Here is a 26,822-nt window from a genome sequence, read left to right on the forward strand (position 1 = left end):
AATTAAAAATTGTGTGTTTGATTGGTCCAGACGCTGCAACCTTTATCGTCCTAACACGTACATCTCAGCAGGCAGAAACATATTTGACACAGGAGCTGTTAGGAGAGGTTGACATGAAGGTTTAATTGAGGTCAAGAATTTTTTTCTGACTGGACATATGGGAGCTTCTAACCAATCTCACATACAAGCTGGTAAAATGATCAAAATAAATAAAAAAAACCAGTGTTCCCAGGACCAGTTTACGATGTTTCTCTGTCAAAACATTGATTTATTTTGACAACCAATATACCAAATGACAGCTTTAACACTTCAGAACTGAAAATTGTAATAAGCTACAGAAAAAAAATCCACATTCACCACGTCAGGCCATTCAGGTATTCTGGTCACTAAATAGGCTACACTTTTTGCATAATCTTTCCTCAGAGACAACAAGAGGCCACATAACACAACCCCAGCAAAAGATATGATCAACCCGATTAAGGATATGTGTGTTCATTCAAAGAAAGGTTTTCCTATGGATTAATTAGAGAAGAGTCCCTTTCTACTGTGCACTGTGTCTTTCCTATGGAAATTGTAGTGAGACGGGTAATTCTCAACATGCCATTAGGTCGTAAATGTATCTGGTCTAGCAAAGGTGTCGTGGTTGCCATGGGGACCAGGGGGGGCCTGGTGTCGTTGCAGACATCCTGGCACCCAGTATGTTTATTGGGTGAGGGGTCTGTGAATGTTTGTTAATCTAATGAATAATTGATTTGTTAAATCAAATGAAAAGTGGTGTGTCTGATTGGTCCAGATGCTACAAATATCCCCCCCTTCGAACGTTGTTGTCCGTAGAATAGACAACAGCGAGCGACGTCAAAGGTGCCTGACATCAATCAGACACGCACCTGCCACTAACTGATTTGTTAAATCAAATTAAAAATTGTGTGTTTGATTGGTCCAGACGCTACAACCTTTATCGTCCTAACACGTACATCTCAGCAGGCAGAAACATATTTGACACAGGAGCTGTTAGGAGAGGTTGACATGAAGGTTTAATTGAGGCCAAGAATTTTTTTCTGACTGGACATATGGGAGCTTCTAACCAATCTCACATACAAGCTGGTAAAATGATCAAAATAAATAAAAAAAACAGTGTTCCCAGGACCAGTTTACGATGTTTCTCTGTCAAAACATTGATTTATTTTGACAACCAATATACCAAATGACAGCTTTAACACTTCAGAACTGAAAATTGTAATAAGCTACAGAACAAAAATCCACATTCACCACGTCAGGCCATTCAGGTATTCTGGTCACTAAATAGGCTACACTTTTTGCATAATCTTTCCTCAGAGACAACAAGAGGCCACATAACACAACCCCAGCAAAAGATATGATCAACCCGATTAATAAGATCAGCACAAACAGAGGTTAAACAGAAAGGCTAAACGCTCCTTTAGAGGTGTGAACGTTACAATCAATAGACGATCTGTCAGCATGTTGAAGACACTGTTCTGTACATGGGATTTTTCCTGTACATGATATTTCAGTGGAAACTCTCAGAGCGAAATTCAGCATGAACTTGACCATGCTGTAAAGTGAGAAACTGTGTGAACAGAGTGTGAACTATTCAGCATCAATACAGAGGAAACCTGTCTTGTTTGCTTATTTGGGTCAAAACTATTAATATCCGACATGAGCTTGAGGCTGTCGGTTTGACCCTTCTGTCGGACAACATCAAGCCAAACGTTTCCTCTGAAGCTGCACCAGCCCAGATGGAGGCCCTCGAGAGGGACGGGGAATCCAGCGATGAGGTGCACACAGACACCCTCGAAACTGCCCACAGGTGTCATCTTGTATTTATATTTTTCTGTCGCAATTAACGGTGATGACTTGACCCTGGAGAAATTCACAGACTTTATAACTTTCTTCCAAAACCTACTGTGCTGCCTACCTTCCCTGCATAGTCTGATGCAAAAGGTTGGCAAACATTGCACTGCTATCTAAGATAACTTCTTTTGGCAAATAAATAATGCATATATAATCAAATGTTAACCAATATTAGTGTGAACTGTAGTTCTATGTTTAAGTCAGAAAAAAGTCTGCACGTGTTTTTTGTTACTTCTATATCATTACTTAGTAACATGCTAATGTTGCACTTCAGGCAGCTTGCATGTTTAGGGTGGCAGAGGTGGCTTACTAACAGTACAGTACCAACTTACAGAGGTGAATGTCCAAAAACTTTCTAATGGAGGATTTGATGGCTGGCAGCATTTAACATCCATTAACGCTGACATTAGTATGACCCACACAATGAAGGTCACTGTTACAGGATGCCATCTTTCCAACAAGCCAGTAAATTATTGCACTTTTAGCCGTCCCAGTCAACTGGAAGTAGCGTTAATGTAAATAGGAAACACTTAGGAGACACAACAGTTCAGCCGGTCACATAAACTAATAGAATGTGAACCGCAGTGTGCTGAAAACACAAACAAGTGCAAAAGGTTAAAAAAGAAATAAATAGCTAGGGTTTGGGCTGATCTCAATCAACATCTCAATGTTTTGGAGGGGTCAAAGGGTCAAGACAAATTTTAACTAAAGACAAGAAGTAATTATATACATTGTTATTTTTTTAAATGCAGCTTATACTTAGCTTATACGCTTTGACTGTCGGGTAGAAGTCTGCTGCGGAGCTCGCGAGCACCCTTCTGAATGCTAAAATGACAAATGGGACACCCTACGGTCTCGTGGACTTAACGGACACGCGCACGCGGCGGCCATTGTAAGTCCATAAGACCGCAAGTGCACATGAAGTGTTCCATTTGGGCCAGCGACGTCAAATCCACCCTCCGTTTCCCAGGAAAATGAAGTGTACATCTGATGGACACTTCACACCCTACCATATCCCAGAATTCATAGCGCACAGATGACCACGGAATTTATATTCAAAGAACATGGCGGGTGAGAGGAATTCACATTGAAATGTAAGTATTGTGTTTTCATTTACTCAAATACCTAGCGAAACAAGTGTTAAAAGCCAGTTTTTTTTTTTTTTTTTTTACACAAAGCCCACAAACAATAAGACAACCACTATATAAGGCAATAGTCTTTCTCTTTGTTGTGTTTTTGTAGTGTATTTTTCATAAGTGTATCCGTTTTTAGGACTATTCTGGAGAAAATTAGCCTGCTGGGGAAGGACTTAAAAAATACAAAGTAAGCAAGTTAATAGACAGATTTTTGTTTGAAATTCATTGTACTGTTGTTGTTAACAGGCATGGTTTATTTGCTCTGTTTTAGGATTGCAAGTGTCCTGGGACAGGTGAGGGAGTGAGTGGAAGCTGGTGGAGCTACTCAGGGAGGACATCAAACTCCAGAGAGAGACAGAGGAGAGAAGAGCACAGGAGCGAGAGACAGAGGAGAGGAGAGCACAGGAGAGAGAGATCATACAGGGTGGAGAGGATGATTCTGGAGTTGGGGAAGTTGGAGGATGCTTTCTCTGCTACATTAACGAGAGCTGTAGCTACTCTCTCTTGTTGAGCTCTCAGGTCGTTGGTGCCGGTGTGGATGATAATATGGCTGGGGGAACCCAGCTGCTCTTCACACAAGAGCTCCAGGGCCTTCTGTGTGTTTGGGCACCATATTTTTTTGATATTTCTTCTCGGGAACAGTTTCTTTTCATCAACAAATTTGCCATTGGAGTCCATCAGGAGTACGATCTGGGGCTGTGTTGGACTGTAGGAGTCAGGTGGAGGAGGGTTGATGGATGTAGTTGTTGGAGGAGGAGTCTGCTCTAAACTTTGCCGTTCTTCTTCTGTCTGTGTCAGTTGCTCCTTCAGAGCTGACAGTTGTTTTCCATTTTCACTTGTTTTCCTTCTGTCTTCTCTTAGCTCTCTCATTTCTTCTCTTATTGCAGACAGTTGTTTGTTGTACTCCTCTTTCTGGTTTTTCACTTCATGAATTTCTTTCTTTAGCATTGCTATTTCTTTCCTGTTAACCTCATCTTTCTCTGTTGGATCAGTCTTCTGCACTGCTCCATGCACTTCTTCTCTCAGCTGCACCAGCTCCAGCTCCATCTCTCTGAACTTCTCCTTCATGTCGCTGATGATGCTGTGCAGAAGGGAGATCTCCTCACTTTCATCCCTGGATTGCTCAGTTGTAGCTTGATGGGTGGAGATGGAGGTGTCTTCTGCCTGTTTTAGTGCATTAGGGCTGGTCTTGTTCAGCTGAGCTTTTCCTTTAATTTGGAGGAAGTCCTTTTCAAATTGTTCAGAGTGCCCTGAATCATTACAGTCCCATTTTTGTATAGGTTGGCTGTTATCATGACATCTGATTCTGACTCGTCCTCTTCTTTGACCTGCAGTTTCCATCCGTTACTGATGCCCTTTGTAGCTTGGTGGGTGGAGATGGAGGTGTCTTCTGCCTGTTTTAGTGCATTAGGGCTGGTCTTGTTCAGCTGAGCTTTTCCTTTAATTTGGAGGAAGTCCTTTTCAAATTTGTTCAGATTGCCCTGAATCATTACAGTCCCATTTTTGCATAGGTTGGCTGTTATCATGACATCTGATTCTGACTCGTCCTCTTCTTTGACCTGCAGTTTCCATCCGTTACTGATGCCCTTTCTGATTACTGTGGGGTAATGCCGTCTAATCGCTGAGTGCCAGGCTTCTGGGTCTTCTGTATAAAATATGATGTTGCTGACCTCTCCGTTCTTATATAAATCCGAGTACAGTGTTTCTGGTCTGTCCTTGAGGAGCTTTTCTTTATGTTTTTTCTTTAAGCTCTCATTTGTAGCTTTGTATGGGTAAGTTATGGGGATTGATTCAGTCATTGTTCAAATATTCTGACAGTTGCTGGCAGTTTGTTGTTGTTTTTTGAATATGCAGATATCCACTATAGTTAGGCCTTATATTGTAGTTAAATTTTTTTTTTGTGTGCAAATCTTTCCCCAAAATGAAGGTAGTTTTCTTTTTTTTGTCCTGTAAATATTTTTTATACACATTAAAACAAATTGTTGTATACATTACTGAAAGTACTTTTTACAACTATTTACAACATAGCTTAGGTTTAACATCAGAAAAACAACATCAGTTTTGAGCCCAGCCCTGCCTCCATGTGTTCTGGGGTCTTCAGGAGGTGAATCTGTTGGTGAATGGCCAGCACCTCCTCAGCGACTCGGAGGATAATGCGGTGGACAGTGGAACGAGGCATGTCAAACACTCTGTATGATGTACCACTGGCGGACAGAAAAGAAACACCAGGGTCTAGATTGTGGCACCCTATCCGTGTTAACGTTCACTTCTCAGAAGATCCAGCAGCACTGTCAGGGCCTCCCTGCTCAGCCGAAAACCATTAAAAACCTGTCCAGCGCTGCCACATTCAGCTTTATCCTGCAGTACAGGGGTCTGGCCTGATTTAGGGAAAGAAGGAAAAGAGAAATTGTTTAGAGCCATGACAAAAACCTGTCATACAGGTTTTAATAGGTTTAATCTACAACAATGCATCATGTTGTAAAAGACCATATTTTTGTAGTGTTGCTGTCCTGGGAGAAAAAAAAAGAAAACGTAGTACTTCACATTTGTACGAGAAGACTTAACGAATGGACTTCCTTACAGTCCACCTCTGATTATTTTGAAAATGAAAGTAACAACATTTTGTCAGAATTTCACGTTGTACAATGTTTTGCTTTAAACAATGTGCGAGACGTTAGCAGTGGAATATGGAGAGCCAAATTTTTTGTGTGCATATTGAAGTCATCTTAATTTTAATGAATCATTTTCGAATTGCTGCTAGGCATTAAATAAATGCCATAAATGTATTTACTTACCACTTGTAGTACACTTGAACATACTAGTGTATGAAAGATGGGTTCAAGTGTACTTCAAGTGGTAATTAAATAAATTTTGAATACAGATATAGTATGTTAAAAGCACATTTTAGTTCATATTCATGGTGTCTCAAAATAGCACAGTTGTGTACACGTAGATGTTCTTAAGATTATCTTAAGTACTAAAGAATATTTTTTATATTAAGTACAAAATTAGTGTGTAAACAAGTAAACAAAACTTGTTTTCACCTGGGTACTTACCCTCATGTCGTTCCAAACCCATATGCATTTCTCTCTTTTGTTGAACAAAAGAAAACCTTTTGAAGAATGTTAGTAACCAAACAGTTGTTGGTCCCAATTGACCTCCATAGTATGGAGTGAAAGCAAGTCAATGGCTACGGCCAACTGTTTCGTCACCCACATTCTTCAAAATATCTTCTTTTATGTTAAACAGAAGAAAGGAATTCATACAGGTTTAAAACAACATGAAGGTGAGTAAGAGATTAAAATGTTCTTTTTTTGGGTGAACTATCCACAAAAACACAACACAAAACTCGGAGGAATGGTTACTTTGGAAATGTAATAGGTTACAGATTACAAGTTACCCTATTCAAAATGTAATAAGTAGTGTAATTATTTCAATTAGGCTACTTTATTAAAGTAATGGAGCTGATTACATTTGACTACTTCTGTACATTTTTGTAATTAAATTACGTAACGCTGTTACATGTAACTAGTTACTCCCCAACACTGGTCAAAATTCAAAAATCAAAAAATTAGCACTGCCCCTAACTCACTTCAATTCATGACTCAAAGAAAATCTTGATCATTCTGACAGGCAGCAGCAGTAATGTGTTACAGACATGGTTCATATGTGCCTGTGTATCCCGTCTGACAGCACAAGCCTTGTTAAACTGTCTGAAATAGACACAACCAGACCCATAACATACATCAACGCTGAGAGCAAGACAAGTTCATTCAACCCAATACAATACATTTGTATATAAGACACTCAGTATCAATCAATAGAAATGATGGAGCAGCAATATATATAATAATACAATATAAATCTGCCGATCAATTAATTTACTTTTTTGGGAAGCAGTAAATCAATAGTTCAGTGTAGTTATTATGAATCATCAAAATGAAGAGTTGACTAATGCCACAATAAACAGAAATATTAAGCATCAATCATCAGATTTACAACGCTTTTCCGTAAGAATAATAGTATTCATTGGAAAAGTCATATAAAACCATTGACTTGATAAACAGGTGAGCACAAATATAAATCTTTCACGTGGGTACACCTCACAAAAATCCTCTTAAAGCAATAGCTCATCTCAAAATGAAAGTTTAGACATCATTTACTCACCCTCATGTTGCTCCAAACCTTCCCTTCTTTCAATTCTTAAGACGGTCGCTGCTCTCTTCCAGCCTAATGAAAGTGGATGTCGTCAATGACAGTCAACTCCAAAAAAAGGCAAAAAAGTAGTTCATACAGGCAGATTACAGCGTCGTATGAAACTTTAGTCGTTATTTATTTTCATTTTGGAGCGTACCGATGCCACATTGGGGCCTAAACGCAAGTCTCATGGGTCAGTTCGTCAGCACCGGTATTGATCAACCCTTTCTGATAAAAAGCAGTTTTATGCAGAATATGATTAAGATGGTTTTAATATAGTGTCATGTAGAGAACACACAGTCATAAATTAAACAATGACATGTTGTCCAGGCTCTCGCTTTGCAATACTCAAGCGGCAGCTGTCTCACAGTTGATCAATAGACAGTGAGACGGTCTGCATTAAAATGCTGTTTACAACACGATCTGTACCTCAATACCCTGCTGAAAAAAACAGCTAAAACCAGCCTAAGCTGGTTGGCTGGTCTTAGTTGGTTTAAGCTGGAAGTAGCTGGTTTTAGCTGGTCTCCCAGCCTGACCTGATAAAGGAAGTGGCCAAAACCTCTCTAAAACCAGCCTGCTGACCAGCTATGACCAGCCTAGACCAGGCTGAATGACCAGCTAAAACCAGCCAACCAGCTTAGGCTGGTTTTAGCTGTTTTTTCAGCAGGGTATGCAGTTCATGGAGAGCCAAAGTCTTTGTGAATCTGTGTTAAACAATTGCCGTAATTTCATTACATTTTTAAGTCCAAAGGGTCCAGTCTATGGTATTTTAAGTATTTTAACCGTAATAAAAATATGATGCATAAGCACCACAAATGAGATGCAAACTCTTCCCTGTACATTCGTTCTGAAACAGATTGGCTATAGTCGATGTTTTCCACCCGTGCAGTTTGTGCAGCAAGTGTGGATCAATATCCTTCTTTATCGAATCAATAGAGCAGAGCTTAAAGGTAGGACATAAACTAATGCAGGCTGAAACACGGCTGACGTCCATCTATGAGATTGATCGATGGACTAAAAAGTAGCATCTGGAATTCCTGACCTTCATGTAATTTTTAATGACCTAATGTTTAAGATGTATAATTTGAAAAAAGGATGTAGAATAAGTTTCTTTAAAAATAAACAAAAACCGGTGAAAGTAAAGCAAGGTTTATGATGAGGTAGTAATTGGCTTCTCTGCTATTATTACTCAGAGCATGCAGGCTACTATTCAGAAAGCGAGTGAACCCATAAAAATGCCACATTTCATCCAATCAGGGTGAAATCCAGCGACTGCACTGCCTTTTCAAGCGGCTCCAAGAATGTGGCATAAATCAAGGCAAAATTAAGTGAAATACGAATGAACTAAGAGGGACATTTTAATTTACAATAACACAGCCCTGAACAGACGTAAAAGGATGGGGTTGCTGCAGGCATGCTGGGATTATAATTCAGAGGTTTATGATCATAATAAAGACAGAGCTAGATTGTTAACTCTGAGAACTTTGGAAAAGATTCAAAATGTCCTTGAGTGAATGTTTAGTATTGTCCTCTAGTTGATTTCTGCAGTTTTCACATGGCTATTATATCAATATCAGGCTAATAAATATACTAAAAACAACTTGGTAATTTTTAATTAGAATAATATTAAATAAACAAACAATCAATATAGTATTAGAGAATACGGAAGGTATTTTCTACCAATATTGGCCCGGTGACAACTATTTTAAACATGTAATTTTTCAAGTTTTTTTTAAAGAATCAAACTGCATCATCCTTTAAAAAAAATACACATTTGACAATTACAGATGCCAAGACAATCTTGAGGTAATGCAAATAATAAAATGAAAAGGCAAATATAAAACCTTTTATATGCCAAAAAACACTTTACATACACTTTGAGAATTTTCTTTTACACATACTTTAAAATAATTAAAAAATATTTATACATTTAATTTATTTATTTTGTGACAACCCATGGAATAAACAAAAAAAATGCATGAGTCAATCTCAGAGATCAAAAAGAGCACATCCATTTTTATTTTAATGAGACATCGGTGGATGTGATTGTCAAGTATTTGAAGTGCCTTACATGCAAGTGACAGGCTGCACAGAACAAACACTCAAGAAAAAGACATTTGACAGCAAGAAAGAAGAGAGAAATTGGTGAAAGCAGGAAGATTCCTGGAAAGAAGGCACATGCGTTTCATTCATGGACATATTACATGAGCATTTGGTAACATTATAACATTTCACCCACGTGAAATGACTTGCTTTTGTGCTTTAGGGAGACATAAATGAGTTCTTACAGTTTGTTTGTGGAGCACATCAGAGAAAGAACTGAATAAGGAGACATCCATTCTGTCCACAAACACGATCCAGTTTGAAGAGCAGTTTAAAGCTAAACCTACAGCAGAAACAGCGTAAACTCAAGCGCAGGTTCAGATACGGTTCTCTTAGATCAGGAGACAGCGCTCTCACAGAGAGCAGCGATCAGTTTACAGTATCAAGCACATCCCAGATCAAACCAATCAACCGCTGGCAAACAACACGGGGAAAAAAAGAGAAGTGTGTCAAACTAATACGTCTGGGACAGATTCATGTTGCCAACCTAAACCTGAGGCAGACATGAGGTGGAGAAATTAAATGAATAATTCAGCTAAAATTTCATTTTGTCATCGTTTACTCCGCCTTTAATGCTATTTTTGACCGCACTGATTTTCATTTCTCTCTTTTTGGCCATATGATGAAAGTCAATGGGGTCCAAAATAACACTAGACCCCACTGACTTTCATTATATGGCCAAAAAAGAAAGAAAGTCGAACGGTCTGCAATGACACGAGGGTGAGTAAATAATGAGTTTGTGTAAACTATCCCTTTAAGGAGCAAAAATGAACCAAAAATGTGCAAATCGAAAGGCAGGAATCAGCTGCCGTACATTTGGTATGAATTAAAGCCAAACTCAAGACAACTACGTCAGAACTAAAGTGACATTAACATTAATAACCGTGTGAATGTGTTCTCTCAGGCACGATGAGGTGCTCCATATTGATCATGATAAATCTCAGTCTCTGTAGATCATCAGGCAGATGTATCCATTTAATATCTTGTTTGTCTTCCCTTCCTGCCTCCCTAAGGGCCCGTTTGAGCTTCGGGTAAGACGTCACTACATGGAGAACATATGGAAGCTTTCAATGCCTCTATCAATCTGCTGATGAACTGAGATTGAACTCCAGGTCTGGGCACATTATTCAGACAAGCGTTGCGCTGGTGTCACCATCCGTCAGCGCAGGAGACGCAGCGAGGTGCCAGCCGCCGGTTAGGAACGCCGGAAATGCCAGCTGTGAAATGCTAACAATCTTGGAAGACGAAAACTAGGAACGCTTATTGTCAGTCTGTTTGTCTTTGACTTGATGAATATTAGGAATATTTTTGGTGTACTTTTTTTGGTGGGGGCTGAATTTTTCAGTCCAAAAGAACAAAGACACACCAGCTTGTTGTTTGTTCTGAAGATGAACGAAATCAGATGGTAAAACGAAATCAGTCAAGAAAATGTGAAGGCCACATTTCACCCCAATATCAAAAAGATTTACATAAGAAATTAAATTATGTTTAAACATTTAACACTACAATTTAAAAAGACAATTAAACCACACCTTCCCATCAAGTTTTCATTGTTAAAATGCAAAAAAAGTATAAATACATAATATAATATATATATTTTTTTACTGTATTACAAAAATGATAAGTATTAATCAGAACAGAATTTGGGGTAAATGTGCTAAACTGTCTTGCAAATAACATCACATATGCTAAGACTTTTTCATTCTTATGCATATGATTTTATTTGAATTAATTTATTTTTAATTATTTTAAAAAAAAAATTCTTTTGGAGTGGACCATGACTCAATCATGTTTTAATGAGGTTCACCTAAATGAAGAGGAAAATCAAATATAACTCAAGAACCTACAAATCAACTGATGTTTTGAATGAGCACATCATATATGGTTTTTAAATAATGCTTTTGCAAATAATCCCTGCCTTAAGCCTGGCTCACACTACAGGATTTTTAGCCCGATTTAGCCCTGATTTCCCCCTCCCGAGAATTGGAGCAAAAATCTTGTCGAGCCCCTCGATCGGTCCCGATGTTCAGCGCGGATTATCTGGTAATGTGAGGCGTTCACAGATCGAATCTTGCACCTCCCGATCTGCTCGCACACAAATAGGGGCCGCCCCGATCATATCAAACATGTTTTGATATTTAGGATTGAAATCGGGATGATGACGGCTATATGATTACGTCAGTACTTTCACAATAGCCAATGCGCAACCGCAAAACAGCTGCTGTGCGGCTCCATTGGATAGTGGAGACAGAGGAAACTGCTTCTTGATGTTTTGTAGTAACACGACTGTCTGTATAATGTGTCGAAAACGTATCACAACCGTAAGGAGAAAGAGAAGCGCTGGAGTGAAATCGTCTCAGTTTTGAACGTGTACGGGGATGGCAGGGGGAGTCACGAGCAGGGGGTCTGGGGGCTTTACTCAAGTTAAAACACTTTCATCATCCTCATGGATGTATGCTGGTTTACCTAATGGCTGCGACACACACCAGTTTTTGTTCTGTGCTGATCACAATCGAATCCTTTCATTATAACATACAGAGTGTGTACACGACGATGTTAATAATATATTAATTGCACAGTGTGAGATTCATTGGTCATAACAGAACTTTGTGAGATCACGATGAACTAAGAGTGACAGTTTTTAGTGGCTAAAAAAGGAGCGCTCTTTGCGAGCTTTAGGCAATAATCCATTTAAAATGTAGAACTTTGTTTTTCGGCCACACAGAACATCCACTAAAGGATTGTGGATTTGTGAGAAAGAAGTCACAGATTCAATGCCAAAACGTCTTTTGGTCCCTTTTAAACACTGAATTAAATTAGACTGAATTAAACTTCAGCTAATGCCATTCTTTTAACATAAAACCTAACAAACACCCATCAAAAATTAAAACAAAAACACAGCTTGACAAACCAAATCTGCTGGTACGCTCAGTTCTTGACTTTGGTAAGGACAATATTAGCCGTCACAAACATTAGACAGAACGTTGCCCACAATATCACAAACCAAACCCAGAACGTGTGATGGAAAGGTGACCGGTGTTTATTTACAGCATCCCTTCCCAACACGGGCTCTAGATGACGCCTACTAAAATACACTAGGAAGGCCGGGATGATATATTGAATGCCCGTTCCGGCATACGCCCCTGTGATCCCCACAAGCGCCTCTAGATCGTGAGTACAGAAGGCCACAATAATGGGCGACACTAGAGTAATGAGCGGGAAGACGATACTGTCTACCACCCAAGGGTACGTGCCGCCGTCCCGATAGAAGAGAGTCTTCCAGTTGTTGCGTAGCGTGACGGCTATAATGGGAAAGTTGGTGCTGATGGTGAAGACGGGAAAGAGGCCCAGGAAGTAGCGCAACACTGGAATACTCAGGACGTCACAGTTATCCGTGAAGTTTAAAGTGTACATGTCCCGCAGCAGAGAACTATCAAAGCAGAATATGGCCGTGAGGGACAGCAGGATGTAGAAGCACAGGATGAGGATGTAGTCGGCCATGACCAGGGCACTCATGCGCTGCTTGTTGGAGATGGGCGTCACGAGCGAGGGCAGCGAGTGCTGGCACATGAACGAGTAGACACAGACCCCGAAGAGGTTGGGCACACCTGAGATCTGAGCCACAGATGGGTGGCCCTCACTGTGCCCCTTGCCAATACGAATCAAAGCCAGGATGATCATCATGGTGAACGCTGAAAGAGACCGAGAGATGTAAAATGATTATATAAAATCATGTAACAATATGACTTGGAAGATCTAGTGGATTTTGTTGTATTTAAGGCAAGACAATAGTCAAAAACATTGTTTTTTCATATACAGGTACTTGTCAATTTTGAGATTTTGGAATATTTGCTTTCATAATGTTGTTTCAGACTAGTGAAAGAAAATTTCATTTCATTTCATATACAACATTTCATTCCTAAAAACGGTCAGTTGACTATTGCCACTAGGGCTGCACGATAAATCGCATGCGATATTTAATGCGCATCTTGTCAGTAAAGCCGGTTCTGTAATCAGCGGTAAATCTCCATCACCTGCGTGCTTTCACATTGAGCAGCATTAACTACACAGAGCCGTTGTTCACTGACGAGCTGCGCAAAACCACGTTCATATTCGCGCAATTTTTTGCGCAGCTCGTCAGTGAACAACGTGCAGCCTGCAGCCCTAATTGCCACTGAATGAAAAATAAACAAGGTAATTGAGGCTTTTATCTCAAATTCAGACTTTTTTCTCGCAATTGCGAGTTTATCTCTCGAAATTCTGACTTATTTCAGAAATGCACGATATAAACTCGCAACTGCAAAAAAAAAAAAAACCTGATAAAGTTGCAATTCTGAGAAATAAATTCGGAATTGCGAGATATGAACACAATTGCTTGTTATAGTCAAAATTGCGAGATAAACACGCAATTCTGAGATATAAAGTGGATATATAAACTTTTTTCTCAGAACTGCAAGGCTTTATAACTTGCAATTGAAGGGGTCGGGGGGGGAGGGGTGATGGGGGGGTGTAGAGAATCAGAATTGTGAGGAAAAAAAGTGAGAAATGCAAGGTATAAACTCGCAATTGCTAATTTGAGATAAAAGTCCCAATTACATTGTTTTATTTTTTATTCAGTGGCAGGAAATTGGTTTCCATAATTTTCTGATTTATGGAGTGATAAAAAGAGATCTTCAAAATCCCCTCTGTGAAAACATTAGAATTTCCACGTAGAAGCTGTAAAGCTAGAGAAGTCATTTTGTTTGCGCATGGAACAGAAATCTCTTGAAATTATGATGATTGACCCCTTGGTAACCATACCAAGGTTTTGGCATTTAGTGCACATATCATCCACTACTTTTGACTAAAATAATATTAATCGCGACCAAAGACTTATGTTCGGTGATTTGATCTAAACCATGGTCGACAGAGATGTCGTTTTTTTGTTTACATTTGGAAGCATTCTTGAAGGGTTGCCATGTCCACTTATTAGCGTTTGGATTTAAGTTTTTTTTTTTTAGCAAGATCTGGTAACATTCGAGACCTTTATCCCTGAAATGTCTTGCACTGTGAATACAGAAGAGACACACAACTCTGATACACGTTTAAATACATCATTAACTAGTAGTTCAGTTCAGTGTAATCACTTTGTATTTTGTCATTACCTTTCATCATACTTGTAGAATGCGGTTGTCACTCTCGTAAATAAAAAAATTCAGTAAAATTACTGAACTGTGTGTAGAGAACAGGATTAAGCACTAAAAGGTGAACTAACAACCGAATTCAGCTGCATATGTCAATGTCAATAATACAAAACAAGAATTTTAAACCAATGTTCACATTCCTGTTCTAGAGTTATACGCAAACGAGTGCATACTTCATTATATCATGCCTCATTTGCATATTTAAACAACATTTTAGAAAACTCTTAAGACAAAAAAATGAACTGGGGAAAAGACTGGAGAAGTATGGTGATATCTATTAGATAAATGTTTTTCTTTATTGACCTGGGGTGTCTGGCCTTAATACTGTATATTCAGCTCATACACGAATTTGCCAAGCTGAGATGGTTATTTATTAACACTGCCTGTCTAAAGCCGATTTTTTTAGGCATATCCCTATTTTTGTAGCCTGAATAGCAAAAAAAGCATGAAATCTGATTTTAACTAAATCAATCAGAGTCTCATGAGGACGTGACTTGAAATCCAGTTAAATTGGATTTGAGTCGATCCGTTTCAGCATGAACTGGACGAACAGATATCAAGATTATCTTCCATCATTTGGGACACAGCTAGATTTAGGAAAAAAAACTCAAGGTCTCTGTTGTGTATGTTATGCGCTTTATGAGCTGTCATGATGGACTTGAGTGGAGGACAAATTCCCAGTTCTGGTCTATCCACACTGACAGCTTGCTGCTCATACACCATGTCTACATTGGAAGCCACTGATGCAACAACTCGAGTCTGTCAACACTGTGGCATGACGCACAGCTTCAGTGCGTCCAGTGTTCATCAACCAGGGCCAGTCCGCCTCTCGTAAATAAAAAAATTCAGTAAAATTACTGAACTGTGTGTAGAGAACAGGATTAAGCACTAAAAGGTGAACTAACAACCGAATTCAGCTGCATATGTCAATGTCAATAATACAAAACAAGAATTTTAAACCAATGTTCACATTCCTGTTCTAGAGTTATACGCAAACGAGTGCATACTTCATTATATCATGCCTCATTTGCATATTTAAACAACATTTTAGAAAACTCTTAAGACAAAAAAATGAACTGGGGAAAAGACTGGAGAAGTATGGTGATATCTATTAGATAAATGTTTTTCTTTATTGACCTGGGGTGTCTGGCCTTAATACTGTATATTCAGCTCATACACGAATTTGCCAAGCTGAGATGGTTATTTATTAACACTGCCTGTCTAAAGTCGATTTTTTTTAGGCATATCCCTATTTTTGTAGCCTGAATAGCAAAAAAAGCATGAAATCTGATTTTAACTAAATCAATCCGAGTCTCATGAGGACGTGACTTGAAATCCAGTTAAATTGGATTTGAGTCGATCCGTTTCAGCATGAACTGGACGAACAGATATCAAGATTATCTTCCATCATTTGGGACACAGCTAGATTTAGGAAAAAAAACTCAAGGTCTCTGTTGTGTATGTTATGCGCTTTATGAGCTGTCATGATGGACTTGAGTGGAGGACAAATTCCCAGTTCTGGTCTATCCACACTGACAGCTTGCTGCTCATACACCATGTCTACATTGGAAGCCACTGATGCAACAACTCGAGTCTGTCAACACTGTGGCATGACGCACAGCTTCAGTGCGTCCAGTGTTCATCAACCAGGGCCAGTCCGCTTCAAAGACGAAACCAAAACTTTACCGGTTTATTTAGCTAGAAGTCCATGCTATAAAAAGGTGACTCATTTTAAATTAGTGTAACTTAACTTTAATTTTAGTACTACAGCCTACCAACAAACCACCTAAAACTGTGCACATAAGCATGTAGGGAAAAAGGGGTTTTATAACAAAAATTTCTTTGATTTTATCAATAGAAGGTACCGTTAAAAAGTTTGCGGTTGGTAAGGTTTAATTAATGTTTTTGAAAGAAATCTCTTATGCCAGCACTGTATTCGTGCACAACATATACGCCAATGGACATACATTATTAACACTGAACTTAGGTTTGACTGATTGGTTTGCACACAGAGATGGCCACGGGTCAAACTCAGAGTAAACACCAAGGACGATAACTATAAAGATAACGATAAAGATATAGTTCTAAAAATCGTTCTCAATATTAAAGAATAGCAGAGTCCACACCACAACTATAACGATAAAGGCACAGAGAAATGATATCCTTGGAATCACTTTCAGAACGATTTTTTTCCAGCTGATGAACGATAAAAACATTGACAGTCAATCAGAATCCACCCTGCTGTAACGAGCTCGAGAATTTAAAGCGGCAGACGTGCGTGCGCTTAGAATAAACAGACGATATCGTTCGCTGGTGTGGACGCTAATATCGTTGTCTTTATAGTTATCGTTCTTGGTGTGAACAGGCCTTGAAGCCCTATTATTAAGGCCCCATATTATTAGGTCTCGTAATTCTAACATATTTATCTTATTTTAGCTTTTCATTATTTCTGTAATATTGAATTTATATTAAGAAAAAAATAATAAAATGCCTGACTTTCTGTATTTCTATTGTGATCGATGTTGCAATCAATGCGGAGCAAGATGAGACTGTTAAGGATCTAATAGGCTGCTGGAAAACGCTGAGCTGGTTAAAAAGGGACCAATAACTTCCATAGGTGATGTTCCCTGCATAGACAACCAGGAAGAAGAACATTTCATTATCTCAAACATCTAAAGCTTAGTGCTGCTCCTGAAGATCTTTATATATAGATTTCAGGAATAGAATAGAATAAAATAAAAGATAGCTAAGAGGACCGATAGTAATAATCAGTCCTCATCCTCTTTCCTAATGCATCACATGGCCAGCTCAGGGACTACAGGTGTAAATCGGAGATGCCAGCCATCGGATTTAAAGGGGAAATGGATTGGGTCCGTCCACACATCTGAGAGGTGCTCCAGACAGCAGTGCTGACCCAAAGGTCTCCATTAGCATTAAAGCTGTTCTCACACGCTCATTCAGTGTTTGAAAAAGATGCATTCTTCCTGGCAGGAGTAAAACATTCTGGCAGCAAACAAGGGGCAGAGTGCATGTCACACTAATCTCAGTCTATTAATCAAGGGCAGGTTGCATGTAAGGGGAATAAATAATTCACTAGTTGCAAAGAACAAATAAATTAAATCACAGTGATGTTGCAGTAAAAGGGTACGTGTCTCAAGAGAGAGTGCATGCTGCCAGGATAACTACAAATTACCTAATTTCAGGTACACAAATAACTATTATAAATGACTTTAGAAAGGTTTCGAAAGTAATCAAAACTCAGGAAAAAGTGGAGAACAAAGCAGAGCAACAAACACTGAATCTATACTGTGAGAGACAGGTCTTATTTTACACCAAATCTAGAGACTAACAAGTCATGTGACCATTCCATAACAGCCAATGTGAATAAATAAGTAAATATGTATACATATTTACATATACATACATACATATAACATTTATATTATATATATAAATATTTTATACATAAAAATAAAAACTTTCTTAAGTGTATGCATGAATGTGCGATGTGTACACACACATTTTGTAAACACAAACTTTTATTTTGGATGCGATTAATTGTGATTAATCATTTGACAGCACTATAATCAATATTAAAAGCAGTTGCACTGCTTAATATTTTTGTGGAAACTGCGCTACGTTTTTTGGCATTCTTTGAATATAAAGTTCAAAAGCACATCATCAAAATAATTAATTAATTTAAAAAATATATATATATTTCAGTAAGATACATGTTTGTCTGGATATTTATATATTAAATGTAAAAATAAATAATTGAATGAAATTAAAATATTACATAATATAACATCTATATATAATATATAAAACTTATAAACGCATCTATATATAATATATTAAACACATCTGTCACACTATACAAATACTGCACAAGTCAGCTAAGAAAGGACAGTAAAATACAGAGCACAAAGCCAAAGGCAAACAACTGCATTAATAGGTAACATTCATTGTGCAATATGCCTAATATAGCAAAACAGATACACAAGAGTGCAACTAGAGGACAAACGCAGACATACACAATGATGGAACTGCAAATCACTGGGGGAAACGTCAGAGACAGATAATGTAATGGAAGAACCAACCAGAGAGGATACAAGCATGGATGGGTCGGGATGTAGTCAGATTCAAGATGCATTACTCCTTTTCATAACAATAGCGGAGTACAAAAGAGTTGCACCGAAAGAATAGGAGGGTAGAAGAGAAAGAAAAAAAGAAAAGAAAAGCAAGGGCACACTTAATCCAAATACTCCTGACATCCCCTGACACAACTCAAGTCATTGTATAGACGCTTAACCTTCAGCACAGAGGCCTTTTGTTGTTTAGGGATGAGATGTGATTGCATCCCGCCACATACGGCACAGCGATTCATCACACGCTATAAATTCCCTCAGTGTACATGCTGATGGCCATGGAAAACGCCACTGGTATCTGTGTCTTCAAGTCTTATTCATCATATGTTTGTATCTGTCACCAGTGCCAGCAGAGCCCGGTCAGAAGACACCACACAGGGAGACGAGGAGGATATGACCAGCTGTGACCATCAAGTGTGAATGGAGAACGGTGAGTGGCGAGTACATTAGGCAGACGTCAAAAACATCCCATCTGTGAAAGTATCATCAATCATCTTCCATAAACTTAATATAATAATCGTGACTTTGCCAAGTAGGATGCATTGCTAGATCAACAACCTTGCTTGCTTGTCCTGGAACATTCCTATCAAACAATCAGGTTTCAGGGAGATATTTATATCTATATTAGCGATAAACTACAGTTCAGGTCAATCTTGCTGACCTCAAGCGATAAACTAAAGCTTGAGGTCAGCAAGATTTCCATTTATCAATGAATCCTGAAACAAAATGGAACCGTTTCTAACATTGACTATAATAATAAATGTTTCTTAAGCAGTAAATCAGTCAATTAGAGTGATTTCTGAAGGATCATGTGGCACTGAAGACTGAAAACTGAAAAATCAGCTTTGATCACAGGAAAAAAAATTACATTTGAACATATATTAAATTAGAAAAGTGTTACTTTAAATTGTAATATTTCATAATGTTACAGTTTTTACTGTATCTTTTAATCAAATACATGCAGACTAGGTGAGCATAAGAGACTTCTTTAAAACCTATAGTATGCAGCACCACAGAGCCCCTAATAGTCTAATAGTCTATTATGTACTGCCAAAAAGTCATTTGGAATGACCGTGAATTGATTTTTGTGATATATTTCTGTTAATTATTGAATGAAAATGCTTATGTGACAGAGGGTGAATATACAGGGTACACACATCTCCCTAATTGCCTAAACTTTATTCTGCACCTAATTGTTAAAGTAATTAAAGTTTTAACAGAAACCCATTAAGGAAGCAAATGTGGACATCAATACATAGCATAGGCTTAGGGGAGTTCAAAATTTAAGACATCTATTTTAGCACAGTTTACACAAAAGACCCAGCAGAAAGCATCCACACTATGCTATTTCAGACCAATTGATGATCCTCTGAAATTTTCAAACAAATGAGCGAGTGGTTTTATGGTCTGTTAAGGAAAGCAGTGTATGGTAGTTTGTAGCTTGTCCATATTGCAGGCCCTGCTAAATGAGAGGTGCCAACGCATTTTCCTTGAGAGCAATTTTCAGGCTCTATGAGCTGAACCATTGCCTGGGGTATTCATTAAGGCACGGCTATATTTCAGAGCACCTTGAGACTACACTGCTGCACAATATCCCACACTGATGTAGCACCTTTTAGAGTATATCTGACCTAAAAAAAAACACTATAAAGTCTGATTCTCAGGGGACGCCTATTAATATGGGGAAAACCCTTAACATTTAAATATCACTGGAGCTATATCCTTATAGTAGTGCTGCTGTTCACACACAAGTCTATTTGAAGTAGGGCTGCAACGTATTGATACAATTTATATAGAATATAATTGAAACTTTGGTGGTGTCAGTGATTTGTAGTAAAAAGAAAAAAGAAAAAGAAAAATTCTACAGGGAAAAAAGCTTTGGAAAAAAGTCACAGTGAGCTTTTGTGGGAAAAGTGCACAATCCAAGCTGTCAAAATCAAGACAGAACTTCATTAAACGTTATTTAAAAAAATGCTCATGAGCATATGGTTTCATGCACTTGAGGATTGTTTTTTTTTTAATTAACTTAAGTTTTAATAGTTATATGTTCATCTGTAAATGCTATAAATTCACACAAGGATTTTCATTTTGCAAACAGCATATCCTAACAGCAATTCTCTGCTCGCTTAGAGAAAAATATAAATGCTAAAATATTCATTTCTTTTTATCTCTTTCGTCAGATGATGTTTTCCAAAGCAATTTACAGTCATTGGGATTTTGCTAAAAAGGACATGTTCCTTGATCAACAACCTGGCATGTCTTTTTTTTTTTAAATCATAACCAATTTTATTGATTTTTATATTAAATTATTTAATTACACAATTAGAATTAAATAAAAAATAATTATATAATTAATGAATAAATTAAATAATATTGTAAAAAAAAAACAATATTGCTCAGGATCTCAAAGCATAGTGTTTGTACTATTTGGCTTACTTGGGGAAAAGATACATAAATGCATAAAACAATATCACAGTGATCTGTGTAATCTAAAGTCTTGCAACAAAATGAAGGCAAGGATAATGGGAAATGTTGTTTTATCATGCAAACTAAACTGTAGAGTCGAAATTCACAATTAAAATTCAATCAATATGCCTCTGTCATTATTTGTATCCGACTGGAACTACTGGTGGTGTTCATGTGTGCTCACAAATACTTTGGCATGGCATGAAGGAATCTACAACTGATTTTTTGCACTGCATCTATTGCAAATCAGCTTTATATATACACATTTCCTTACATTTACATTTATGCATTTGGCAGATGCTTTCATCCAGAGTGAATTAGTTTGCATTCAAGCCATACATTTTGTTTTAGTTCATGCACTGCCTGGGAACTGAACCCCGTTTGAGCAATAGAGCCATGACTTTGTTAGCGCTCTACCATTACATATATAATGATGCAAATGATGTCTTGAACCCGAACAACAGATTTTTTGAGTCTTCAGCATGTTGTTCTAGCACCATTAACAGTAATACAGTTCGGTAGCCCACCACAGCAATGCAACATGCAGTCATTAATCTCCAGTGAGTAATCACACGCTCTTTGTCCGTTCCTCAACGTACACACTAAATATGAATTAAAGCGGCAACCTCACCGACTCATTTCGCTTTCCACGTCAAAAGCTGATAAATGTTCTCTACTTCAGTGCTGAGAGGAGGTGATCCTTCCCATTTAAATTACCCCCGCAATAAAACTGCCTTTAAATAATGCCTGTGTAGACGCACAGCTTTGCATACAAGACGCCATATCTGTGTTCCTGGTAAACAAGGTGCTTCATGAATTTCATACAAGTGGCAATCAAGAGTCTATGGCTTCTGAGACTACTGATGTTTTATATCTGCGAGTAACAACACACAACAAGCAGCATTAATTCAAGCATGAAGCTGCTGTGGTTGTTGAGCTAATAATTGAGCTCCGTTTTCTGGTTGAGCAGAGGACGGTGCTGGTAGTAGATGGCATCGAGGTTAAAACACAAAGTGGCTCCCCTGACGCCAACTGAACCCAACCCTACTTACCACATCTCGTTTGACACAGGAGCAGGCACGGTCTCTCCTTCTGTGCATTATGGGTGAACAGAGGCACACAAGGGACGTGCCTGCTTGTCCTGCTGTCTGCTGTGAGTAATGACTGAGAGCCGAGAGGATCATGGGAAAAAGCACAAGACTGGAAAGGGCGAATAGAAAGAGGAAAAGAAATGATGGGCGACTGGTCAACCCATTGGCATTGAAAAAGAACGGCTGCACTAATGTATTGATATGCCATTGTTAAAGGGGTCATATGATGTTGCTAAAAAGAACATTATTTTGTGTATTTGGTGTAATGAAATGTGTTTATGCTGTCTAAGGTTAAAAAAACACATTATTTTCCACATACTGTACATTATTGTTTCTCCTCTATGCCCCACCTTTCTGAAACGCGTCGATTTTTACAAAGCTCATCGGTCTGAAAAGCGAGGTGTGCTCTGATTGGCCAGCTATCCAGTGTGTTGTGATTGGCCGAATTCCTCAAGCGTGTGACGGAAATGTTACGCCCCTTACCATATTGTGATGCCGTTTCCCGGAGTGACGAGACAAAAACATTAAAACCCATTATAAACTAGGCATTTGTTGCATCCAGTGGGGACATAATTACGTATTATAATGACTTATACTGTCTATTTACGCATTGCATCACGCCGCGTTAACATAAAACCATGTCTGCATTTGTGATCGGAGAAACGACAAACAACAAGCGCTACTCTACACTGCTCAAAACTCGCGTTTGAATTGTCAGTGGCAAATTCTTTAAATATGAAAACGTACTTACAGTCTGTGAGTCAGAACAGCCGGCATTGTAGTCTACTCTCCCAGGATCAGGAAACAGTCCTCCATAAAATGCGCTGGACACATCTGAATATTTGGGTTGAACTGTTCTGGAAAAGTGTTGTAAATACAACTTAACCACCGATTTCTAGTCGCATCCTCTTTTGGAAGACCAAACAAAGTAGTTCCGCTTTCACAACGAAACACACAGTGTCTTCACAACATGGCGGCGGCGGTGGCAGCAACAAAGTTACGGCTTCTTTCTTTGCGTGAACATTTGGGCGGCGGTATGTAAATGACGTAGACATGTGGGGGGCATGTTTGAACGAGGCGTTTTAGGAGGGTGTGGACCAGTCTTAACTTTTATAAAGAATATCTCTTTGGGTTTGAGACTTTAGTCTTTGCAACTTTAGGGATCTTATCTATTCACGAACAGCTTGTAACACTCCAAAGAGAAAGGAAAACTTGAAATCGTATCATATGACCCTTTTAATCAATAAAAGGGGAAAAATGTTGAGTGTTGAGGTAATTTTGACAGCTTGGGTTTTGGTATGAAATAATATGGTTACTACTTAATGGATGAAAGTTCAGTCAGCTGGTCAAAATAAAGCCTAAAAGGATGACAAGGATCTTGTATCACGTTGGAAGGGGTTTATTTTGGGATGACTGCTTGAGTATATTCTCCATGTTATTACTAGACTACTTACCAAATAAATTAAATGGACATGAAATATTGATCTGAGATCAAATTATTGTATTATGTGGGATAAAAAGAAGCTGTGGAGTGATACAAGAGACATGAAACTAGCACCGATATGTAGGAATTTATTTGCAACGGACAAGTCAAATATACAGTTTAGCATCATCATACAAAAAAAGTTTGTTCGCCGAATGCAGTGATTGACCAATCAGAATCAAGTATTCTAGAGAGCCAAGTAATAAATAAACACTGATTTTCTTGTAACAATTTCAAGACTGTTTACAAAATAAAAAAGCCACTTTATATTCAATCCAAATGTTTGTCATAATAATGTCTCTGCGGAAAAATACTACAAACTAATATCATGCTTTATATTAGATTTGGCTATCTGTTTTTCTCCTTAGGGATAAATACCAGTGTCTCAATCTATGGTACAGTAAGTTTCATTAACACAGATTAGGCTGTTTTTTTAATACTAATTAGAAATTGAGATTGTTTATGGATCACTCTGCATATTAAATGGCCAAGTGTTTGTTAATAGTAGCAATTCAAAAGGAACTAAAACCACTGACTATTGCTGGATCACATTAAAAATTCAATCCAATCTAAAGCTTAGACAAGGTGTCATAATAATGTCTCTGCGGAAAAATACTACAAACTAATATCATGCTTTATATTAGATTTGGCTATCTGTTTTTCTCCTCAGGGATAAATACCAGTGTCTCAATCTATGGTACAGTAAGTTTCATTAACACAGATTAGGCTGTTTTTTTTTATACTAATTAGAAATTGAGATTGTTTATGGATCATTCTGCATATTAAATGGCCAAGTGTTTGTTAATAGTAGCAATTCAAAAGGAACTAAAACCACTGACTATTGCTGGATCACATTAAAAATTCAATCCAATCTAAAGCTTAGACAAGATTTTCATTTATTTTATTTATTTTTTGGCTTGTTTGTTTTGCCTGTGAATCAATTTGGTCCTGCTTGGGAGAATGATTAATAAGCACAACTGGAAAACAATCTGTAAAGCAAGTACCACTGCAGAATATCTGAATAACTTTGTAAAAATCAACTGATTATTTTAAACATTAAAAATTTTTTGGGGCCGATAACGATGCCGATTTTAACAAACATTTATTGTCACTTCCTCTCTTATTTGAAATTGTGGCATCAAAATAGTATTTTGATCATGTTTTAAAATCAGCAAAGTTCAAAAACACCTGCATTAAATTATACTAGCAGTCGTAAAAAAAAAAAAAAAAGTTTTACAATTGTTTGACATAATTTGATACTTGAATTAAGACAAATTTTGCAACTTTAAGATGAAAAAGTACATTTTAACATTAATATAGACATTAATATTGGAATATTAATTCACTAAATTAATAATATAACAGCACTAACAGTGAAGCTTTAAAAGTAACAATTCGTATTAAATGAATTGTATGGTGATTAATACCGTGTAACATGAAATTATTTTAATTAGGGATGCACCGATAGGATTTTTTGGGGCCGATAACGATGCCGATTTTAACAAACATTTATTGTCACTTCCTCTCTTATTTGAAATTTTGGCATCAAAATAGTATTTTGATCATGTTTTAAAATCAGCAAAGTTCAAAAACACCTGCATTAAATTATACTAGCAGTTTTATTGCTGCATGATCAAATAATTTCTAATGAACACGGATTGGATCCATTTAACATTCAGCAGGCCTACATAAATACAACATAAAGATACATATTAAATAAACAGTGCTTTTTAGGTAGGTTTAACAGTTTTCAGGTACAGAAATAAAGTAAACAAATGTAAAATAACACTTCACTGTATAAATTAAATACATATTAATCATTCTTTATTGTAACAGACTTTATTATGATTAATCTTCTAATTTGTTTTTGTATACATTTTAATACTTTTCGTAAGTTTAAATATGTATGAGAACTCCTTTACTAAGGCGGGACTCTTATATTTCTAGTCTACGGAGCAGGAGCTATATGGGTAATGAAAGCACGCAGTTCTTCGGATTTAAAGTTTGTCAGTTTATTAAGCACCCCCAAAAAGGCATGAGATTTGTATATATTTGTTTACTGTTAGTTGTAATAAGCATTTTGTGTAATTCGCTGTATGTTGATGATAATGCAACTGAGAGAGAGAGAGTTTAATGTGCACTTCTCGTGCTGTGTTTTGTTTAGCTCTTATGGGGATTTTTTTGGAGCGAAAAAAGGATGCAATAAACTTAATAAAACATCAGTAAAGTTTTGGTCATCATTCAGATGAGGTCCGCTACACTTATGAAAGTTACAAAAGTTATTTAGTCAAGAATAGTGTGCGATCTTTTGTCTTTTGTTATTTGATTAGTATTAAAGTGCAGCCAGCAGTGCTAGGATTATGCAACAGACATTATACAGCTCAGTGCCTTCCCGCAGTTAATTAATAAACCATTGGTTTATTATATGCTGCATTATATCGATATGCCGATGGTTGTAAATTGAGGAAAAATCGGCCGATACATCAGTGCATCCCTAATTTTAATAATGATAAAATTCAATAATTTTGATGACAATTAAAATAAAGTGAGTTTTACGCAAGATATTTAAGGATTTATAAAAAAAAAAAAAGATTTTGATTTGACAAGTGTTTGAAAAGTGAATTTCAGACATTTTAATACTTTAATAAGGACTCGCAGTTCTAGATCTGAATGGCTCTAAATCATACTCTAGACTAAAAATGAGAAGAATGCATTATCAAATAATTACTTCAGCTCTCTGGAGATTCAGAATAGAGGTAGGAAAAAAAACGCAACAGAGAAAGATAAGTGCAGCACACATACATAAAAATGGCCACTTTGCTGCAGGGCACCATGATGTATTACCACAAAAAAAAAAAAAAATGCAATACAAAGCAAGCAGCTAGACCAGTGATGTCTTTCACGATCGAGTGGAAGCATACATAATACATACATGATGCAAATGACCCCATATTGATTCACACGGCTAATAGAGCAAGAATCCATTCTGGATAAACAGTCTGAGAAATAACAGCACTGCTGTGAAGTTCATCACCTGCATTCAGCAGTATATGTTGCTGAAGCAAGCAGGATGAGCTACTTCACCCCTCGGGTTATAGTGCCCTTAAATGGGCAGTGAATCAAAACACGGATGGCAGAAATAT

General features: G+C 37.6%; 1 protein-coding gene across 1 annotated transcript in view; it reads right to left on the reverse strand.

Moving 5' to 3' along the window:
- Positions 1 to 11,907: 11,907 nt before the first annotated feature.
- LOC107559245 (transmembrane protein 104-like) overlaps positions 11,908 to 26,822 on the reverse strand; it is a 61,510-nt gene continuing 46,595 nt past the window's right edge. Inside the window, exon 11 of the mRNA XM_016242992.1 lies at positions 11,908 to 13,000. Coding sequence (XP_016098478.1) covers positions 12,237 to 13,000 — 764 coding nt within the window. The 3' untranslated portion in view covers positions 11,908 to 12,236. The remainder of the gene's footprint in view (positions 13,001 to 26,822) is intronic.

The sequence above is a fragment of the Sinocyclocheilus grahami genome, unplaced genomic scaffold (genome assembly GCF_001515645.1).
Source record: "Sinocyclocheilus grahami isolate Dianchi unplaced genomic scaffold, SAMN03320097.WGS_v1.1 scaffold679.1, whole genome shotgun sequence".
NCBI classification, from domain to species: domain Eukaryota; kingdom Metazoa; phylum Chordata; class Actinopteri; order Cypriniformes; family Cyprinidae; genus Sinocyclocheilus; species Sinocyclocheilus grahami.